Source organism: Leptonychotes weddellii, chromosome 9 (genome assembly GCF_054177405.1).
Source record: "Leptonychotes weddellii isolate Sample4059 chromosome 9, ASM5417740v2, whole genome shotgun sequence".
NCBI lineage: Eukaryota > Metazoa > Chordata > Mammalia > Carnivora > Phocidae > Leptonychotes > Leptonychotes weddellii.
This window is the reverse complement of record NC_138377.1, coordinates 85,897,841-85,921,916: the sequence shown is the minus strand read 5'-3', so window position 1 is coordinate 85,921,916 and position 24,076 is coordinate 85,897,841. Positions and strand designations below refer to the sequence as shown.

General features: G+C 35.8%; 1 protein-coding gene across 6 annotated transcripts in view; it reads right to left on the bottom strand.

The window, feature by feature from the left end:
* TEX9 (testis expressed 9) overlaps positions 1–9,362 on the bottom strand; it is a 77,487-nt gene extending 68,125 nt beyond the window's left edge. For 5 of the 6 annotated variants that reach the window (XM_031027793.2, XM_081831130.1, XM_006732970.3 and 2 more), the window contains exons 1-3: positions 9,232–9,362; positions 9,037–9,128; positions 740–803 (exon numbers count right to left, since the gene is read on the bottom strand). In XM_031027793.2, coding sequence (XP_030883653.1) covers positions 740–803; positions 9,037–9,128; positions 9,232–9,258 — 183 coding nt within the window. In that variant the 5' untranslated portion in view covers positions 9,259–9,362. Of the gene's footprint in view, positions 1–739; positions 804–963; positions 1,676–9,036; positions 9,129–9,231 lie in introns of those variants that run through there. The other variant, XM_081831131.1, reaches the window with a different exon arrangement.
* Positions 9,363–24,076: the final 14,714 nt, after the last annotated feature.

The window sequence follows — 24,076 nt, the reverse complement described above, 5'->3', positions numbered from 1 at the left end:
GATCTGTATAAGGCATTAAAACAAATTATTGCCTATTTTTCACTACCACCCCCAAGGAGGATGGGTGGAGAATTTAAAAGAAAAAAGTATAGAGTAAAAACTGAAAAAAGTTTGAAAGCAGCTACTTTATTCGTCTAAGGAATACTACTATATCCTAATATCCTATCAATAAATAATGGGAATGCTAATGCTTAAGTTGCTGCTTAAAGTAGGAATAACCAATTTGGTAGCCAGAATGGAGCAAAATATGCTTACTTTGTCTAGTGATATAACCACTACATTTTTTTCTAACTATAAATCTGACTAGACTAGCCCTAAGAATTTGAATTACAACCAACTGGGGAATTTAAGAAACAAATTATCATCTGAGTATTAGTGATGATTGCTATCCTTTATTCAACTTTTGTCCTGAGCCCATTTTATTTCTATCCTTACTGAATTACCAGCATTAATTCTATACATTTACTCTCAAACATTAATTTTAAAGTAGTGGGAAAGATTATTAAATATCAATGTTCTTATTAATTAGATGGTTGGAACATCTAAATAGAAAAGGCTTTTTCAGTGGCTTTTAGAAAATGTGTGCATATCAAAAACATTTGTGCATATATATACACATCTATTCATATATTCATATTCAATCTGTGATAATTCATTGACCTAAAAATTTATGCTTTGGGCACTTTAGAAAGTTAAAAAACTAGCACTCACATGAAATAATAATTGCACATTCACTTACTATTACTTCCTCAGCTTGACGAACCAGATCAGCTGTTTTTGCCTCTAATTCTGCATTCAAACGCCTAAAAGCAAAAAATAATTTCATTATTTGGGATATACTGAAGATTCTAACAAAAATAAAAGTAATTAAGTTTCAATAACTACACTTTAGCTCATCAAGAATACCAAAACATACACATGACATCTTTACTCTAAAATTACCATTACTATTAGAACACTTACCTCCAAATCTTCATGATTCCTCATCTTTTGTGGTAGTAATTCAAACAGTAACTCTTGGCCTCTCTCTGGCCCTCATTCAGGTGTAATGACTTATTTGGGTAGAATAAATTGGGTGGGTTCAATTTAGTTCCACTATTCATCTTCTTGGGATCAACTCCAAATGGGGGCAGGAGTGGGACAGGATGAGGGAGAAGCCTGCTTTGGTCTGGGGGTATTGCTGCAACTGGGGAGGTAAATCTGGAGCTTAGTGAGCAGGCCTAATGTGGCTCATATCTCAGTTACACACTTCAATATCAGCTTCAGAAACAAAGGTGCTTGTTTTGACGTCTACCTGCCACTCCTTTTTTTCCCCCAGTCAATTTGGAATCTGGCAAAGAATAGGAGTACTATTTGGCCCAATTTAGAATGGAAGAATGGCAATATCACTGAAGGAAACTGTTTTTAAAGATAAAATTGCTCATAATCCTACCATCATCCAATTGTTTCTATTTTTCATATTTCCTTCCAATTTTCACCTATATTCACAATTTCATACTATGTTTTCCCATAAAAATATAGAATATGTTTAGCTCTACATAATTTTTATAATTCATGCCTTAAATGGCTACACAATATTGTAATGAGTTGCACTTAACATAATGTACTGAACTGTTCCTACTGTTAAAGTCCTTTTTTCACTTTTAAAGGTTAACACTATAATAAACATCTCCAAAAGCATAAAATTTTTTAATTTTATTCATAGCTCACATTTCTAGACTATCTAGGCTCTTTTGAAATTATATGAAGGGAATATGTTGAGCAATTTTTAAAATACCTTGTTGTTTCAGTTAGATATGTGATTCAGAAGTAACAAAAATCACTGACAATCCCCACTCCCAGAAAAAAAAGGTAGTATTATATCTCTTCTTAAAACAGTCTAGTGTTTTAAGAAATATCTGTATATCTTAGGATGAATTAATCAAAAGAAAAATATCTAATAAAGATGAGAAGTTGCAGTTAAGATGCCATTACTTGATTTTTCATATTTCCTTAACAAGAATCATGAGAACTTAAATAGAAGCTTCTGGTCAATATAGTATTCTGAGATGACTCAGAACACTATTCTGCTCCAAACTGATGGACATGTTGGATAAAATGTAATGAAGGAAATATTGCTAAGCTCCAGCTCAGGCAAGGGAAATACCCTGGCACTAAAAATAAAGCAGCAACTCAAAGTGAGAGCAGTAAACAGGAACAGAAGCCAAAACAGTCTAACAGCTAAAAACTGATGCATGTGTGGGAGTCACGAAGGGCTACACCTGTGAAACACAGACTACAAAAACACTACCCCTAACCTTAGGTGAACGGAAATGAAACTGAACCATGGGCGGAAAAGATTCTCTTGTGAGTAAACACAGAAAATTCATCTAACCCAAATGGTAGAGGGACCCTATGCCAAATTTTAGTACAGAAAGCTGCTCCAAAACCAGTGAAAACTCTGATAAGCTAGGAAAAGTAAATGTGCAATCAACCTACAAGGATATTTACTTATCTAGAATATACGGAACTCTCTCAGAAAGCAAACCCTACTAAAAATGACTTCACAAAGATAACAAATTGCATAAAGAAAGGAGTTGCCAAGAAAGAGAATCAGTAGACACAACAAAATTTATACCATAAGAACAGGATTATCTAAATCTACAATCTATTTTTAAGAGATTTTTAAACCAGCATTTTTCATTTGCCCACTCCCCCAAAAGCAGGAATAGAAACCATTAGGCAAGAACAAGTATTTATTACAAAAGAACACTGAATTTAGAAAAGAACCAAATAGAAATTACATAAATGAAAAACAGTCATTGCATTTAAAAACTCACTCAGTGGCTACACTGAACAATACTATGAACTGAAAAGGAAACGAATGAGAAGACAGATTTGAGAAAATTCACCTAAAAGGAGATAGAGAAACAAAAAGATAAAAATACAAAAGAGAGGTTAACATGCATTGAAGAGAGACTATAGGACAAAGACAGATGTGTAGTTACCTAATAGAAGCTGCAGAAGGAAATTCCAGAGGAGGAGGGAATGTCAATATTTGAATACTGAGAATTTTCTTAAATTGAGGAAAGACATGAATCTCAAGTAGAATTAAGAAAACAGGGGCACCTGGCTGGCTCTGTTGGTAGAGCATGTGACTCTTGATCTCGGGGTTGTGGGTTTGAAACCCCACACTGGGTGTAGAGATTACTTAAAAATTAAATCTTAAAAAAAAGAGAGAAAGAAAGAAAACAAGCCCACACTGTATACATTATAGTGAAATTGCAGAACTTCAAAGACAAAAATGATCTTTAAGTTACCAAAGCAATTATTTTAAAAGAACAAAGAAAAATAGTCTACCAGCATTATGTTCTAAAAAGCTAAAATGGCTTTTCAACATCTCTAGATTCCAATAGACAATGAAGTGTTATCTTTAATGGACTGAGGAGGAAGAAAACAGACCATTTAGAATTCCATGTGCAGCTAAACTGTCATTGAAGAATAAATGTCATGTAATAAAATTTTCAGAAAAGATGAGACTCAGAAGTAATGAAGGGTCTACACTTCAGGAAGGAGGAACCTGAACCTAGAAAAAAAACATGATGAGGAAAAAAATTAGAAAATATGATGATAAATCTAACTTAGTACAGAATATAAAAATAACATTAATGATAACCTAGAGAGTAGGAGGATTCAAAACAAAGAGGAAGTAAAGTATTATCTAACTTAACAGACAGGAAAACCAAGTTAAAGCATTTTAAGGTCTTTCCAAACCAGAAAAAGAAAAATAAAGACAACAAAAATTCCTTCAATCCAACAGAAGACAGAAAACAACAAAGAAAAGGGATAGTAAAAAAAAAGAAAATACAAAAAATAAGATGGTTCATACAACTTTAAGTTAATAACCCAATAATATAAATAAATTCACTTATCAGAAGGCAGAAATGATTACACAGGACATAAAAAGAATACTGTTAAAGCTAAATGACATAAAAAGCTTGGAAATAAAGGAATAAAAAATGGCACTGAATAATAATGAAAGGAGAATTCATCTAGAAGATTTAAGTAAATCAAACAATATAGCATCCAAGCAAAAATGGACACAATTATAAGGAGAATTTTTTAAACTATAGTTACAGTTTATTTAATATACCTCTAACAAATCAACAGAGCTAGCAGGGGAAAAAAAACGGTGAGGATACTCATGTTATGGACAGCCAAATTAATTAGCTTGAGCTAAGAGATTCATCAACAAATAGTAAATATCCTTCCTATCAAGAACGTGAACATTTACAAAAATTGAATATGTACTGCTCACAAGTTTCAATATATTTTTAAAAATCAGTAGTACATAATTCTCTGACCATAGTGCAATTAAAAATTTAAAATAACAAAAATAAAATAAGCAAATACCCTATATGCTTGGGAACTAAAAAACTCCTAAATAACCACTATGAAAATCATAAAATATTTAAAACTAACCACAAAAGAAATACGTATCAAAACAGTTCCTGAAATACAAATAAGCTGTAGTTGGAGAGAAATTTACAGAAATTAAATGTATTCATTAAAAAATAAGAAAAATCGGGCGCCTGGGTGGCTCAGTCGTTAAGCGTCTGCCTTCGGCTCAGGTCATGATCCCAGGGTCCTGGGATCGAGTCCCACATCGGGCTCCCTGCTCAGTGGGAGACCTGCTTCTCCCTCTCCCACTCCCCCTGCTTATATTCCTGCTCTCGCTGTCTCTCTCTATCAAATAAATAAATAAAATCTTTAAAACAAAAAAAAAGAAAAGAAAAATCTGAAAAACAAAATTAAAATAAACAAAAAGTAAACTAAATATAAATTAAATTAGAACTAAAAAGTAGAAAAAAATCCACCACAATTAGAAGAGCTAGAATAAAGACCAATGAAATTTTAAAAAACTACACAGATTAGCAACAAAATCAAAATCTAGTTCTCTGAACAGACCAATAAAATAGATAAACCTCCCAGAAAGATTGATAAAAAGACAAAATAATAGTGGAAATCTTCGAAAAGATGTATAAGGTTACAGACAAGACTTAAAACGTGTGTGTAGAGAACAAACTGGGGAGGGGGTGGGGGTTGGGTGAAACAGGTGATGGCGATGAAAGAGTGCAATTGTTGTGATGAGCACCAGGTGATGTATGGAATTGCTGAATCACTATACTGTATACCTGAAACAAATTGAACACTGTATGCTAACTATACTGGTATTTTATTAAATTAACTATTATTAAAATACAAAAATAAGCATATTAGAGCATATTTATGCTATTACCTTTTTTTTTTAGATTTTATTTATTTATTTGAGAGAGAGAGAGACAGACAGAGATAGCGAGAGAGAGCACGAGTGGGGAGGAGAAGGAGAAGCAGGCTTCCCGCTGAGCAGGGAGCCCGATGCGGGGCTTGATCCCAGGGTCCTGGGATCATGATCTAGGCCGAAGGCAGCGGCTTAACTGACTGAGCCACCCAGGCGCCCCAATGCTATCAACTTTTAAAACATACATGAAGTGGACACTTTTCTAGAAAACTATCAAATAATCAAAATTTATTCTGGAAGCACTAGTACATCTAAATAAATGAATGATCATTAACGAAACTGAATTGATAGGCAAAAAAATTCCATAAAAAAAATACATCACACTCAATTTCACAATTTTAACCAAAGGGTAGATGATCCCTGATTACAAAAAGCTTCCAAGAACAGAAAAAAACAAAAAGGAAAACTATTCAATTATTTCATGTGGCTAATACTGATATCAAAATCAGAAGGAAAAGAACTAGAAAGAAGTATAAGGCCAATCTCACTTTTGTTCAAAGACGCAAAAAACCTACATAAAGCTATAGCAATCAAGTTCAACAGTCTTTAAAGGAAAATAAAAAATCTGCTTGGTAGTTCAATATGTTAAAACATTAAATGTGCGTGTGTGTGTGTGTGTGAGGGAGAGGGCATTTAACCACCTAAATTAATTTGGGAAAAAAAGTTTTGATAAGATTTAACATTCATTCAAAATAGGAATTAAAGGAAACAATGTCCTTAAACCTGATAAAAGAATCTAGCAAAACTCTACATCAAACTTCAAATACAGTGATAAATTAAGTGGGCTCCTTAAAATCATAACCAAGATAAGGATGCACACCATCACTTTTTCTATTCCATACTGCAATGGAGGTCCTAACTAAATTGAGAAAAAAAAAGATGCATGAGAAACTGTGAAGAGACAACACTATCATAATTTGCATATGATGTAACTGTCATTATAAAAAATGCAAGGTGGGGCGCCTGGCTGGCTCAGTCAGTGGAGCATGCAATTCTTGGGGCACCTGGGTGGCTCAGCTGGTTGAGTGTTTGACTCTTGATCTCACCTCAAGTCTTGATCTCAGGGTGTGAGTTTAAGCCCTGCATGGGCTCCACGCTGGGCATGGAGCCTATTTAAGAAAAAAAAAAAGCCATTCATTACAGCCACAAAAACTACAAGACACCTTGAAACAGATTATATACATGATAGCTTAATGTAGTAATATAAAATACTAAAGGACACCAAAAAAAACCCACCCACCCCTGTGTAAATGGAAATGTATCATATTCATGAAAGGAAAGATTCAACAGCATAAAGATGCCAGTGCTCTGCAAATTAATCTATAAATCCAATGTAATTGGCATTTATGGGCATGGGGTGTGGGGAGGGGTGGGGCTTGCCCTACCAGCTATCAAGACCATTAAAACAGAGGTCACATAATCTTATTTTTTAGCTTTCTGGTTTTATAACATAGGCATGAAACGTGGAAAACCTACAGACTTGGGCCATTAGCATATTCTGTAGTCTGTCCTCTCAGATAGTGATTATTTCCTCCAAATATTCGACAGGAGCTGATTATAGAAGATTGTGGATTGGGATCCCCAGGAAGTGCTGTGTTCTGCTGATTGAAGACATTCCATATATGACTAATACCAAGAACATGTGGCATAATACTCTGTTATTAACTCATATTCTTGCCTACAAGAACGGCCAGACATATTACTCTTCTGCATGGCACAGAAGTAATCTACAACTTCAGGCTGAGCCTGGGAGCTACTTTGTTCATATATGCCTAGATTTGCACACTGGAGTAAAGATAACAGAACAAGTAACAACTGGCCATCTTTTTTTTTTTTTTTTTAAAGATTTTATTTATTTATTTGAGAGAGAGAGAATGAGAGAGAGGAGGGTCAGAGGGAGAAGCAGACTCCCTGCCGAGCAGGGAGCCCGATGCGGGACTCGATCCCGGGACTCCAGGATCATGACCTGAGCCGAAGGCAGCCGCTTAACCAACTGAGCCACCCAGGCGCCCCAACAACTGGCCATCTTTATCACAAAATGATTTCTGCTGAAATAGAATAGCTCCTGTAGATGTCTTTAAGAAGATTTTAAGCAGGGCCGTAACAACATACCAGAGCCAGGTGCAAAATATACCCTTAAGTCAATGAATTAACCTAACCAATGCAGGTATTTGGTGATATCTGGTATATGGTAATGAAAATAACCATTTGGGGTTGAGCACAGCTAATTCAGACCTGTGCAAGGACAAGCGATCAGTTGCTGAAGTACACTCTTGAACTGGATTAATAGACCCATTTCATTAAATAGAGGAGAATGATTACCTTCCTACATGCTATGGCAAATTCACAAGTGCCTAGTTCATCAAAAGATAGTACAGTTCCATTTTAACTTTAAATATGCTTTAATTTTATAAAATAAGATAAAAACAGAGAGGGAGGCAAACCATAAGAGACTCTTAAATATAGAGAACAACCAGGTTTGCTGGAGGGGACCGGCTAGGTGGGGGATGGGCATTAAGGAGGGCACTTGTTGGGATGAGCACTGTGTGTTTTATGTAAGTGATGAATCACTAAATTCTATTTCTGAAAGCAATACTACACTATATGTTAACTAACCTGAATTAAAAAAAGAATAAACTAGTCAGAAAATAAAAATAAACAAATAAATATGCTTTAATTTTAAGTACAGACCATATGGTAACTCTGTGTTTAACAATTTGAATCAGTGCTGTTTCCCAAATTTTATTTTAAATTAGGTAAATTATAAAGAAAATGAGTTGTTAAAATATAATTTTGTAAGGATATATGCAATGACAAAAGACTTGGCCTCTGACTTTAAAGAATTTACAGACCAGTGGAGTAAACAGACAAAAAGTACACTAACAAATGAATGTGGAACCATTATGCTAACTGCAAAGAATAGTAAGTGAGTAAAAAAGAGTAATTGGGAAGCTTAACATAATTCAGGAAGACCACTCTTAGCATTACAGGTGGAAGGCATGTGTATGATTGCCCTCAAGGGAAAAGCTTGAGAACCTTAAAGGCCAATGAGGCTGGAGACTGGTAGGCAAAAAAGAGAAGGCACCAGCTCAAACAAGACACAGGAGCCATATCTAACAGACTTTCTAAAGTGCAACGGGGAACCACTGCAGAGTTTCAGGCAAAGTACTGACTCGATCAAATTAAATGATTACTCTGGCTTCTGTGTGAAAACTGGGGGATGACGAGTGAAATGGTCCAAGAATGAAAGCACGTGTTGTCAGAATAGGTGTAATTACACTGAGAGCAGATAAGTAAAGGAAATCCTCCTCCTAACTCCACCAAATGTAGATGAGAACGGGAATTCCAACTGCACTGAGAGGAAACACGCTTTCAATTTAGAAACCAAGCCTATGAGAAATTAACATAATCAAACTTCAAGAGCTCCCAATTAAGTGGATTTTCTTAAACTAGAAACTGAACTATTGGCAATTCCTGCTATCCAAATCACCTCCAGCAGTATCATTTTGCTGACGAACATGTTTTCTTGGGATAAATTTTCACCCCTTTCAAACACGTAAGTTAGCGGAGAAAAGCTGAGAACTAGCGAACAGGATGTTGAAAAGAGAATGGTGAACAGTGAGTGATCCCAAAGATCCAATCACCAGGAAAGTACTTGCAAGCAACCTCATTTGGGTAAAAGAAAGAAGGAAAAACTGAACAGCCTAATTTCTTACTTATATTCTTCCTCCCTGGCAAGGAGGTCCGGTCGAGACGCAACAGGTTGCTGAACTCGCGGCGGGACCGGAGTGCCTGAAACGTTCCGTCTCTGTAAAAGAGAAAGAGACTTTCAGACCCGAAGTTAAATGAGGTTTCGCGTTCTCTGGCCGGCTGAGAAGCTAGTCGCCACCCCGGAGTCTGTTTGAACTAACCCGGGAACCAACACTTCGCCCCGCCATCTTTCGCGACCACGACGCCGTTACCGAGGCAACGAACGCATCTTCCCGCGAGAGTTACCGCATCCCGTACAGCATAGCGCCCTGAGCGCAGACTCCGTGCACTCCTGGGCTCTCCGCGGACAGCGGCCTGAGGCTGGGGTGGGGCTTGAGGGCTGAGGAGGGGGCGGGCCGTAGCTCTAAGTGTGGGCCGAAAGGGTGACCCCCGCTCTGAACTGCCCCAGTAGCCAGAGGAGCCAACCTACTGCGTTGATTTATAAATTCTTAAGTTGGGGTCGGAAAGGTTTCGACCAAGGAAGGCAGGTCCGTTTCTAAAACTCAGTAAGAAGCAAGCTAGGAGAGCCCCTACTCTTGTGCTTTTCCAAACTTACTGGCCACTTCGACCTCCACCTGTTTTTTTTTTTTTTAAATGAACTCTTCGTTGGAATTCTAAGTTCTAATTTCTCATCTTTATTTATAGCATGATTAAAGCCTCGGTCTCTCAAATCAGTCAGCCTAAGTTCAGGTCCTGGCTCTGCCACTTACTAGTTGTATGGTCTGGGTAAATCACTCTGTATCTTGGCTACTTCACCTATAAAATGGGAGTAAGAATAGTGCCCATCTCATAGAGTTACTATGAGAAGTGAATTCGTGAGTAGGATTGTGGCTGAAACAGTAAGTAGTTAAATTTCCCAACCCTTCTGGAATAAAATTAAAAGAGTTCAGAAATAAACCTTCACATTTAGGGTGTTAGCCTTAAAAAAAAAAAAAACCAAAAAACTGCCAGTTATTTTACCAGCAAAAATGGGTTTATTTGGGAATAGCAGAGAATTGCAATCTGGAACAAGCAAGCTGCAGCAGAACCATAGACAAGCCCACAGAACAAACGCGAGAATTGCTCTTATACAGGAAATGGGGATGTTGGGAAAGCTGTTACAAACAACAGTCCATTGAAATAAACTGGGAGTTTGAAGTATACTGGCTTTCCATTGGCTGAGCTGTGACAGTCTCTTATTGGCTGAGTTGTGACTGTCTCTTATTGGCTGGGCTGTTGCCAGGGTATGAGGAACACCCTTCTTCCTCCTCCTGGGATAATAAAGTGTATCCATGTGCAAGTCTGTCTCTTCCTGTTGGATTTGTTAATTGTCAAGTAGTAGAGATTGAGAGCGCCCCCTACTGGGCTCCTGACTCCATTCTAAGCCAAGTTTCCTTTTATAATTTTCACAAGGGTCAACGTTTGGCAAGGGTGCCAAGACCATTCAGAGAGGGAAAGAATAGTCTTTTCAACAAGTGGTACTGGGATGAGTGGATATGCACATGCAAAAGAATGAAATTGTACCCTTACTTCACACTGGGTATAACAATTAAACTGAATCAAAGACCTAATCTTAAGAGATAAAACTATAAAGCTCTTCAAAGAAACCATAGGTGAAAATCTTCATCGCCTTGAATTAAGAATGATCTCTTAGATATAACACAAAAAACAAGCCACAAATGAAAAATCAATAAACTGAACATCAAATCAAAAACATTTTGTTTCAAAGGATACCATAAATAAAATGAAAGATGAACAATAACAAGAGTTGAGGGAAATGTGGAGAAATTCAAATCCTCATACACTGTTGGTGGGAATATAAAATTGTGCAACCACTGCGGAAAATGGCCTGGCAGTTGCACTTAGAGTTACCATATGATCTAGCAACCTACTTCTAGGTATATACCCAAGAAAAATGAAATACATACCTTCACAGAAAGTAGTACACAAATATTTATATAGCAGCATTATTCAGAATATGTAAGGTAATCCAAAAAGTAACCCAAATGATCATAAACTGATTAATGGGCAAATAAAAGTGGTATAATCATACAATGGAATATTATTCAGCACCAAAAAAGAGTAAAGTACTGATACATACTATAATATGGATGATCTTGAAAACATGAAATGTGAAAGAAGCAATTCACAAAAGACCAAGTATTATATGATTCCATTCCAATATGACCACATATATGAAATGTCCAGAATAGGAAAATACATACAGACAAAAAGTAGATTACTGGTTGCCTAGTTTGAGAGATGATGGCAGATTGGCTAAGGGATTGCAAGGTTTTTTGTGGGGGTAATGTAAATGTACTAAAATTGATTGTGATGATGGTTGCAAACCTTGTTGACTATATTAAAAGCCAATGAATAGTAAACTTTATATGGGTGAATGGTAGGTATGTGAAATACATCAATCAAGTTGTTAAAACATTAAAAAAATAAATTATTAAAATGAAAAGTTCAAGTGACAAAGAAATGTACACCATACTAATGCTAATCAAAAGAGAGTTGGAGTAGCTATATAAATTTCAAGCAAAGCTGACTTCAGAACAAGGAAAATTATCAGCAACAAAGAAAAGCATTACATAATGATAAAGAGGTTAACACTCCGTGGAGACACAACAATCCTTAATATGTATGCACCAAACAATTTAGTGTTAAAATACATGAGGCAAAACCTAAAAGGACTGCAAAGAGATAAAGATAAATCCACTAATATATTTGGAGATTATGATAACCCCTTTCAATAACTGATAGTTTCAACAGGCAGAAAATCAGTAAGGATATAATTGTCCTGAATAGCACTATCAATCTTCTTGATTTAATTGACATTTAGAGAATACTCCAACAACAACAGAATACACATTCTTCTCAATGTCACATAAAACATTCACCAAAATAGACCACATTCTGGGCCATAAAATGCATATTAATAAATTTAATAGAATTTATATTAGTTTCCTAGAGCTGCTGTAATAAAGTATCACAAACTGGGCAGCTTAACACAGGAGAGATTTATTGTCTCACAGTTCTAGAGGATAGAAGTCCAAAAAGGTGTTGGCAGGGCCGTGTTCTTTTTGAAACCTGTGGGGGAGAATCCTTCCTTGCCTCTTCCTAGCTTCTGGTGGTTGCCGTCACTCTTTGGCATTCTTTGGGTTGCAGGTGCATCACTTTAATCTCTGCCGCTGTAATCACACAGTGTTCTCCCCAAGTGTCTCTGTCTTCACATTTCTTCTCATAAAGACTGTCATCATATTGGCCAAGCACACTGTCTCATGTCAATCTCAGCCTACCAATAGTGATGCTATTGGCTAGGAATGCCTGGGGGTACTCACCCCAGGCTTGTGGCAAGCCCTCACAGACATGGGAAGTGTGGTTTAGGACTTCAACATATCTTTTGAGGGGACACAAGTCAATCTATAACAGGATCATACCAACTATGTTCTCAGCCCACAATAGAATTAAACTAGAAATCAATAACAGAAAAGTTGCTGGAAAATCTCAAAATATTTAGAGATAGGGCGCCTGGGTGGCTCAGTTGGTTAAGCGACTGCCTTCGGCTCAGGTCATGATCCTGGAGTCCCAGGATCGAGTCCCGCATCGGGCTCCCTGCTCGGCGGGGAGTCTGCTTCTCCTCTCCCACTCCCCGTTTGTGTTCCCTCTCTCGCTGTGTCTTTCTCTGTCAAATAAATAAAATCTTTAAAAAAAAATTAAAAAAATATTTAGAGATAAAACACACACTTCTAAATAATACATGAGTCAAAGAAGCCTCAAGAGAAACTTAAAAAAACATTTTGAACTAAATGAAAATATCTTATCGAAATTTGTTGGATACAGCAAAAATAGTGCTTAGAATACTCAGCATTAAGTGCATATATTAGAGAAGAAGAAAAACCTAAAATTGACAATGTAAGGTTCCACCTTAGGCAATGAAAGAAAGAAGAGCAATTTAAGCTTAAAGAGAGAAAAAAAGAAATAAAAATGGAATTGAAAACAGGAAAACAATAGACAAAATCACAGAAACCAAAAATCTGGTTTTTTGGAAAGATTAATAAAATCAATGAACTTCTAGCCATGCTAACCAAACAAAAAGAAAGAAGACATAAAATTACCTATTCTGTGCTATTTTATGCGATGATCAGTCAGGTATGACCACAAGCAGAGATACAGGAGAGAAACAGGAGGCATAGCATGCCACACAAAACTACATAGGAAAGCCTTAGGTGGTAAGAAGACAGAAAACAGAAGCAAGGGAAAACCTAGGCTAGAACTTTTTTGGGGGTTTCTACAGAAAAGGCAAGGCAGTTTAGGATTGGCTAGTTTGAATAATTTCAGCAGGCTTTGGGGCACAGGGGCTGTGCCTAGTTGCGTGGAATCTGGTCCTGGAACAATTAAGGCAGAGGAATACTGCCTCCTGGGGTGTACAGGACGGGTAAAGGAGATATGACTCTGGATTGGTAAGTTTGCATACCAGAGGCATGCTTCTGGCTGAGCCCTTTGCTATCTCTGAAAATTGGCTAGCCTCAGGAAAGACAGTCTCTCACCAGGCAGAAAGATTTTTTTAAAATGTCATAATCCACAGAAAAATTAAAAATATAAGCAATACAATACCAGGATCAGAAATGGAAAAGGGATCATCATTAATTATCTCATGAAATTAAAAGAATAATAAAAGAATACTATAAACAACTCTATATCCAGAGACTTGATAAATCAGATGAAATGGACCAATTCCTTGAAAGATGCAAACTACCAAAATTCACACAAAGAGAAACGGATAATCTGAATAGTCAAGGACTGAGTCAATAACCTTCTGAGAAAGAGCACCAGGCACAGATGGTTTGATTGGTGAATTCTACCAAATGTTTAAAGAAGAAATGGTACCAATTCTCCACAATGTCTTCTAGAAAATAGAAATAGAGGGAACACTTCTAATTCATTCTATTAGTCCAGCATTACCTTAATAGTGAAAGCAGTTTAACACATTATAAGAAGAGAAAACAATGCACTGATATCTCTCATGAACATAGATGCAAATATCTTCAACAAATATTAGCAAATAGAATCCAACAATGTACAAAAAGAATTACACAACACAACCAAGTGGGGGATTTATTCCAGGTATGCAATAATGATTCAACATTCTAAACCTGATGTAATTCAGCACATAAAAAAGATAAAGAAGAAAAATCACATGATCATAAATATTGATGCAGCAAAAGCTTTTGAGAAAATCCAACAACTTTTATGCTAGAAAATTTCTCAGCAAAAATTCTTGGAGGAAAACATCCTCAACTTGGTAAAGAACATCTACAAAAAACCTACAGCTAACATCATACTCAGTGGTGAGAAACTGAAGACTTCCCCTAAGATCAGGAATAAAGACATCCTCTCTCACCATTCTTATTTAATATCATAGCTAAAGGTAATAAGACAAGAAAAGCAAAGAAAAGGTATACATTGGGAATGAATAAATAAAATGTCTTCATTCAAAGATGATATAAGTATCTGTGGAGAAAATTCCAAAGAATCAGCAAGCTTTCTGCAACTAAAAACAAAACTTAAAAACAAAATGTGGTATATATACACAGAGAAATTTGGATCCATGCTTTAACACGGATGAACTCTGAAAACATGTTAAGTGAAACAAACCAGACACAGAAGGACTGATATTACATGATTCTACTTATATGAGATACCTAGAATAGGCAAATTCAGAGACAGAATATGGACTAGAAGTTAACAGGGAATGGGGAGAGAGGGACTGGGTAGTTATTTTTTAATGGGTACAGAGTTTCTGTTTGGAATGATGAAAAAGTTCTGGAAGTGGATAATAGTAACCATTGCACAACATTATGAATGTACTTAATGCCACCCAATTGTATACATAAAAAATAGTTAAGATGGTAAATTTTGTGTTATATATATATTTTACCACAATAAAAATTTTCCAGTTAAGGAACATCCTGCAAAATACCTGATCAGTACTTCTCAAAACTATCAAGATCTTCCAAAACAAGGAAAGTTTGAGGAACACTCACAACCATGAGGAGCCTGTGGAGACATGACAACAAAACGTAAAGTGATATTCCATATAGAATCCTGTGACAGAAAAATATATCAGGTTAAAAAACAAAGAAGTCTGGATAAACTATGGACTTTAGTTCATAATAAGGTGTCAAGAATGGTTCATTAGTTCTAACAAGTGTACCATACTGGTGTAAGATGTTAATAATACAGTAAACTAGGTGCAGGGTATATGGAAACTCTCTGTACTATATTCTCAATTTTTCTGTAAACCTAAATCCGTTCTAAAAAATAAACTGTATTTAAAAAAAAAAAAGCTAAAAGAGACTTCTTCTTTAACAGAATTGTGAGCTAGATAATCTGGGGCACCCTCATCCTGTACAACAACCAGATTCTGTCAAACAAACAAACACATACCCATTGCTGAGTCTGCAGAGGTAAGGGAACCTTCTGTGTCCTCCTGACATCTCTCACTCCAGCTCTCTGCCCCCTCAAATAAACAAAACTGATTCTGCAAATAGGCAATTAAGAATAAAATGGACTACCCAAGAAAATGCACATAAAAGAACTGTGCTCAGAAAACAAGGCTTAGCTCAACAGTAATATGGAGGAGCTGAACCTAAGACCCTTGCTGTAAGCCACTAAACTAACTGATAAAGGCTAAAATAGTTCCACATTGGTAATGTCCCTAGGCTCCCAGCAGACTCAAACACAAAACCTCTTCAGAGAAAATGTCCCTAATTAAGCCTAGATTCCTGGATTAAGATCAAGAAAATGTGAATGCACCATCAAAAATCATGAGGCATAAAGGAAACAAGTCTCCATGAGTGAGAAATCAAAAGGAATAATAAATATAACCCCTGAGAAACCTCCAAGAAAGTGAGATATCAAAATTTTATCAGTTGTGAAATATAGGATATCTATTTAGAAAATATTTTTAAAAATAAGGGATAAAGTTATAGTGATGAGCAATCAATGAAGGACTATCAGGAATGATCAAGCAGATGTGATAAAATATCATATGAAGCTTTTAGACATTAAACAAATATTTGTTGAAATAAAAACACTCAGGGGATGGGTTGAATGTCACATATTACACAGATAATTTGTTAACTATAAAATATCTAAGAAAACTATCCAGAATGAATAGAGAATAAAGACATAGTAAATATAAAAGAAATGTTAAACAATTATAGAAGTTAGACTGAGAAGATCTGACATATAATCAGATTTTAAATGTTGAGAAGCAGTATTACAAAATTTAATTGCTCAGAATTTTTGAGAATTTAGGAAAGACATGAATGTATAGATTCAAGAAGCACAGAATATCACAAGGAGGATGAAGTTAAAAATTTATTCTTAGACCTGTTATAAAAGTTAAAAATAGAGCTACCCTATGATTCAGCAATTGCACTACTGGGCATTTACCCCAAAGATACAGATGTAGTGAAAAGAAGGGCCACATGCACCCCAATGTTCATAACAGCAATGTCCACAATAGCCAAACTGTGGAAAGAGCTGAGATGCCCTTCAACAGACGAATGGATAAAGAAGCTGTGGTTCATATATATGATGGAATATTACTCAGCCATCAAAAAGGATGAATACCCAACCTTTGCATCAACATGGATGGAACTGGAGGAGATTATGCTAAGTGAAATAAGTCAAGCAATGAAAGTCAATTATCATATGGTTTCACTTATTTGTGGAACATAAGGAATAGCATGGAGGACATTAGGAGAAGGAAGGGAAAAATGAAGGGGGGTAGAAATCGGAGGGGGAGACAAACCATGAGAGACTATGGACTCCAGAAACAAACTGAGGGTTTTGGGGGGAAGGGGATGGGAGGATCAGTTAGCCACGTATTGCATGGAGCACTGAGTATTATACACAAACAATGAATCATGGAACACTACATCAAAAACTAATGATGTATTATGATCTACTATATGGTGACTAACATAATAAAAATATATATATAAAATCCAAAAGATTTTTTTAAAGCATCTTTAAAACATCCAGAGAGAAAAAAGACAACCTACAAAGAAGGAATTAAACTGAAAGCAGATGTTTTAATAGGCAATGGTGGAAGCCAGAAGACAGTAAAATAATGAGTGAAATCCCAGAATAGTAAGCCCCTTTATAATGAGAATTTGGATTGAGTATTGATGGATGACTACTCACCAATTAATCATTAATGATTGGCTGCCTTCTCTCTAGCCCCCATTTTCAAACGAGGTGGGATAAACTTTTATCTTCTGAGTGGACGAGATAGAGGATGCGGAAGGATAAAGAAAGAGGATGTAAAGGCCTATGAGAAAAAGTAAGCATGTTATGTCAGGACACAAAGAAGTGGAGGGTGAGTCCTTCATTGCCAGTATTCTTCTAGTCCATTCTCCTTTGATCAGACTGACTAAATGGTCCCCAGCTATATAGGAGATTACTATAAATTACTATAAATGCTGTCACTATCCTGGAAGTTCTAGCCAGTGAGACAGGTCCAGAATTGGCACCACTGGTGTTTATTTTGAATCAGACAGCCACCTCCAAGTAGTGCGGAACTATAATCAGGATGAGCAAAGATTTTAGGGGCACATGGGTGGCTCAGTTGGTTAAGTGTCTGCCTTCGCTCAGGTCATGATCCCAGAGTCCTGGGATCCAGCCCAGCATAGGACTCCCTGCTCAGCAGGGAGCCTGCTTCTCCCTCTCCCTCTGCCTGCCACTCTCCCTGCTTGTGCTCGCTCTCTCTCTCTCTCTCAAATAAATAAATAAATAAAATCTTAAGAAAAAAGATTAAAAAGAAAAAAAGGATGAGCAAAGATTTTAATTGTAGAGTCAGACCACTAAAACTTCTAGCCAACCAGCTAGACAGACTCAGGTGACTCATTTCTTTAATTTCCACAATAAGCCCACTCTTCTTTTTACACAAAGAAACTTTCATCTTCATTAATCATATTCTGAGGGGATTTTACTGTATCTTCAAAGTGATACAAAAGAATTTCAGTCTAGAACTGTGCACTCACTACTACTACACTGCAAGAGTGAGGGTGAAATCAAGACATTTTCAGATAAATAACACCTAAGAGATTCACCGCCCACATACACATACTAAAGGAACTTCTAAAAGATGTGCTTCAGGAAGATAGAAAATCATACCAGAAGAACACTTTGAGATGCCAGAAGAATAGTAAGCATATAAAATGGTAAACACGTATGTAGGTCTAAATAAATAATGTCTCTAAAATTCCTACTAATAATGCCTAATTTGTGAAGTTTTTTTTTTTTTTAAAGGAAGATTAAACATTGCATTCTCATCAAACTGGGAGTGGAAAGGAACTTCTTCACCTTGATAAAGAGCATCTCAAAACAATCTATATCTAACCTCATATTTAATGATAAAAAACAAAATGCTTTCCCCCTAATATGAGGAATAAGACAAGAATTTCCATTGTTACCACTCATTCATAATCATATTGGAGAACTGAAGTTCCCACCCTGTGCAATGAGGTAAATTAATCAATCAGTCTCAGAAAGGGGAAAATAAAACTGTCTTTATTAACAGATGACATGATTATCTATTTGAAAAACTCCAAATAAACTACCCAAAAAAAGTCCATGGAACTATTTAGAGATTTTAGCAAAGTTGTAAGATATACAAAAACTAATTGTAGTTCTAAATACTAACAATGAAGAGTTGGAAATTGAATTTTGAAATGCAGTACATATATATATGGTGCTATATATCCATAGCACCAAAAGAACATGAAATGCTTAAGTATAAATCTATCAAAAATGTGCAAAATCTATATGCTGGAAACTGCAAAACACTGGTGAAAGATACCAGAGAAGATCAAATAAATGTAAAGATATTCCAAATGTAAAGATATTCCAGATGGATTAGGAGACTCAATATTAGGAAAATATCAATTCTCTCCAATCAATATCCCAGCAGGATTTTTATAGAAATTAACAAACTGATTATAAAATTTATATGAAATGACAAAGAAACCACACTAGCCAAAACAGTTTTGAGAAAGAACAGCAATGTTGGAGGAGTCACAATATCACTGATATTAAGACCACAGTGATCATGACAATGTAGTACTGAAAAAAAAAAAAAAGTAGACATATAGATCAATGGAACAGGAAAGAGAGCCCAAAAGTAGACCCACACATTTTAATAAAAGCACAAAGGCACTCAATGGAGAAATGATAGTTCTAAAAAAAATATTCCTGGAATAATTATAAATCCATATAAAAAAGTTAACTTTGATTCCTACTTCACACCATATAAGAACCAATTTGAATGTGACTTATAAATTTCAACCAATAGTTACCACATAACATGACAATCTAGATAATTAACCAAGACAAATGAAAACATGTCAAACACAAAAGACTATATACTATATGATTCCATTAATATTAAATTCTGGAAGAGGCAAACCATAGTGACTGAAAGCAAATCAATGGTTGCCTGGAATTGGAGTTGGGAGGAAGGCATTGACTGGAATGGGCCACAAGGTATTTTTAATTGTTGGAAATGTTCTATAATCTTAACTGTGGTGGTGGATACATGGCTATAGATAATGCCAAAACTCACTAAACTTCACAATTAAAATTGGTGAGTTTTATTTTGTGTAAATTATTTCTCAATAAAACTGTGGGGAAAAAAAGATCGGTTAAGATATTCCTAAAAATGCCTCCAATATGGTTTGACTTGTTGGAATCACTTTTCAACTAAGAGTCATCAATGTCCATCCTTCTCCATATAGTATTATCTCCATATAATATCATCAAATGTGGGTTATGCAGCATTTTTTAAGAGTGCTCCATTATTTTGTCCAGAATTTTCTTCCATGCCTCTGACACCCATTCTGCAAGTTTTAATGTGAGTGATAATTATAAGCAAACCTTTTTTATTTCTGATGCTTGTCTGACTTTAACTACAAGATGCCTTCTGACATCAGATACATTAAATGTGGAAAAAGGAGGACATTTTGGAATTGAAATGTGGGAGAAGCAAACAAAGTTTAAGTCTTGGTGAAACAAAACTTTTATTATTATGTAATAATCTATCTCCGGTAATGCTTTTTGGTCAATTTTATCTAATATTAGTATAACTAACTTGGCTATTTTTTGATTAGTCATTTTCCTGGTTTATCTTTTCCTCTTCTTTTTTACTTCTGGAGCTCAGCCCACCTTTGACAATTCAAGGGCTCTAGAGAGCCAAAGTTGGTGTTCTGCAGAGTCCAGGATGCTGGATGGGAGGGAGGTATATACCCCACAGAACAGTAGCAGTATCTTTAAAATAAGACATGTTGTAAATACAGGAGACACACCCCCTGGGAACACCGAAGAATACTTGAAGGACGTTGCAGAAGTGGATAGTATCTTCTGTAAGCAGGTGCAGCCAAAGGCAGAGACATCTGATTACTAATGAAGGAATGACTCCTATATCTGACCCCAACAAACCCAACTCAGGATACAAATATGCCAAGTATATAAATGTGTTTAAAGCCAGGAAAGAGGGGTGCCTGGGTGTCCCAGTTGTTAAGCCCCTGCCTTCTGCTCAGGTCATGATCCCAAGGTCCTGGGATCGAGTCCCGCATCAGGCTCCCTGCTCAGCAGGAAGCCTGCTTCTCCCTCTCCCACTCCCCCTGTTTGTGTTCCCTCTCTCGCTGTGTCTCTCTCTGTCAAATAAATAAATAAAATCTTTTAAAAAAATAAAGCCAGGAAAGATTCCACTAAAACAAAAACAAAAACAAAACCCAACAACAACAACAAAAGATTCCACTAAAATGTTCATGGAAATTGAATATCTTTTTTTTTTTAAAAAATCTGTATTTTCTAATTCACTACAAAGAACATCTATTACTTTTATAATATTTAGAATTCTAAAAGCAAAATGAAACAAATATGAGGTTACTCATCTAAAATGCCATGGAAAAATTGAGCAATAGGCAGACTGAAAAAAGGCCTCTGGATTTGGCAAGAGAGAAGCTACTGGCCTCAGGAAGGATATTTATAGTAAAGTGGAAGAATTAGAAACCATGTTAGAAGGGAATGAGTGGAAGGCAATTACTGTCAACAGTATGTTGGAGGAATCTGGTGCCAAACGATGGTTGTATACTTCTCTTGAATCAGTCCATATTCAAAAACCCAAAGCTTAGGCCTGACCAACTGAATTGATTCATCCTGCTTTCTACACGTACGCCACTTTAAATTTGTACCATATCATCTCTTTCTGTTAGATTTTTTCCCCACTTTTTATTAGATTTTATTTTAAAAAAGTAATTTTAATCACCATTTCAATCGTGGTCAAAAACTTCTTCTAATAATTATTTGATTCCTTTTCTATTAAGATGAATTTTAAAGAAGCTGTTATTCATGATTTTTAAGTCATAGATTATATCTTTCAAAAGTGTCTTCTATTAATTTAGAGCGCTGATGTGATTTTATGTTTTTCCCCAGTAGTGCTATAGAGATATCAGGAATTGAGCAATAATTGTTAGTTTCATTTTTTGCACAAAAAATATCCAGAGCTAAACATTTTTTTTGGCATCGTTAGGACGTGACTGTTCATTTTTCAACAGATTTTCTTTAAGGTAAATAACCAGAATGAAAAACAACAGCATAAACATTAATTTCATTAAAACACGCTTATATATTCTGAGTCCTTCTCAACAAACAATAAAATTTTATTGCAAACAATAAATCAAATATACAATAAGATGTATAAAGTAGTTTTTTTTTAAAAGATTTTATTTATTCATGAGAGACAGAGAGAGAGAGAGAAGCAGAGGGAGGCAGAGGGAGAAGCAGGCTCCCTGCTGAGCAGGGAGCCCGACGCGGCACTCGATCCCAGGACCCCGGGATCATGACCTGAGCCGAAGGTAGACGCTTAACCATCTGAGCCACCCAGGCGCCCCTAAAGTAGTTTTAAGTGGATAAAAAGAAAACAAGGTCAGTCTAGTCAGGAGAAAAAACCAGCTTAGTCTTAATTTATCTCTTCTTGGTTATAAGTTTAGTAGAAAGACTTTAAATGTGCTTTCCAGCTTCAGTTGTCAAAGAACTTTGTAACATAAATTCAAATAGGGAAAGTTTTCACTTTTTCTTCACCTATAGAAAAAGCTACTGTTATTAAAATATGTATTATCTCTTCAATATTTTCTGATAAATATAGATGCCTTAGTAAAAGCTGTTTGTTGAAATGATTTCCTTTAAAATTATTATCAGAAAAAATGTTTTTTAATTTAAGCTTTAAGAAACAGACTAATGCTATACAATAATATACTGCTGAACAGTCAACTTCTTGTAAGAGTCATGCTTAACACATAAAATGAATAGTCAAAAAAAATTCTTTCCCTCTCATTAGGGTCCCTAAACATGTTATATAATCTATTTTGGGAGGGAGATATAATTTCTGAATGTTCTTCCTCAACAGACTGACAACTGGCAGCAAGCAACAAGACACATTCACACCCCTTACTCTTTGTTATGTATTTTTCAGCAGCTGTTCCCTACCTTCAAATATTGTGTAATTAAGGTCAGATTAAGTCAGGCAAGAGTGTGTTAAATCCATAACCCTTGCTGAGCAAAAGGAGAGCATCAGCTGTAATTATTCAAAATCTTCTTTATCTCAATATGTACGTGCAATAATTATTAGATCTGGTTGCAAAGCTGCACCATACTTTGATCTGTCATCCCTCACGTGACAGAGATCTCCTCAAGTCCTGCCCTGGTAAAACCAATCTTCTGGTGTTTTTCAATAATACTTGCTACCTACTAAGTGATTAAAAGACTCAGCTTTAAGTGAAGTCATGGATGGCACACATGGTCTCTCATAGTGTCACTTTTAAATAGGATGTACTTTGTGATAAACTTTTCAAACAAACAGTGCTTTTGATTTCTTCTACTTTGAATGGAACTTGAAAATTCACAACTAGTCTTCCATAATTCAATTCTGCAGATATTTGAAAAAAAATTAGAAATGTTTAGATAGTCTATGTAGCCACCACATCTGCTTTGAAATACTGTTTCACAGTAATGAAATGTATAAAACATAGCATTTTGCTATGGAAACATTGTGAAAACAGGAATTTAAAGGGTGTTGTGAGGGGCACCTGGGTGGCTCAGTCGTTAAGCGTCTGCCTTCAGCTCGGGTCATGATCTCAGAGTCCTGGGATCGAGCCCTGCATCGGGCTCCCTGCTCGGCGGGAAGCCTGCTTCTCCCTCTCCCACTCCCCCTGCTTGTGTTCCCTCTCTCGCTGTCTCTCTCTCTCTGTCAAATACATAAATAAAATCTTTAAAAAAATAAAATAAAATAAAGGGTGTTGTGAATTCTGGATCTTTATACAATAAAGTTCATCACTTTGAGTGGGAACTGAATAAACATTTGCAGTTGATTCAACAGTATGGAGTTAATAAATATATAGGGATACATAAAAATCTTATGGGGATGGGTACGAGGAAGCTAATGGGAATTTAATTAAATGTATGCATGAAGCAAGCACAACTTGGAAATTGTGTCTAAGATATCATTAATGTTAGCTAGAACAGAATGCCAATCTACTTAAAGTATTTTTAAAGTTCAGATGAAATGATACTACAGAATCATAATTTTAGAGCAGTACATAATCTGGCACAGGCCCCTCATTTTACAGTAATAAGGAAATCAATTTCCAGAGAGATTTAAAAATTCACTCAAGGTTATGTGGTTCATTAACAGTAGATTTGGGATTAAAGCTAGGCTTTATGACCCAACCCCATGTTTTGTTTTGTTTTTTTACTACAAAAATTCTTTAATTATTAGAGTAGTATTTTAATTTCATAACCAGGATAATCATTTATTTTCTCTAATGTACTTCACAATCAAAATTTAACCCTTAGAAATGCTAAAAATACAAAGCTTAAGGAAAAAAAAAGCCTATTCTGATGTTATGTGTATAGCCAAATATAAAAAGTGTACCGATAAAATACCTGCTATTT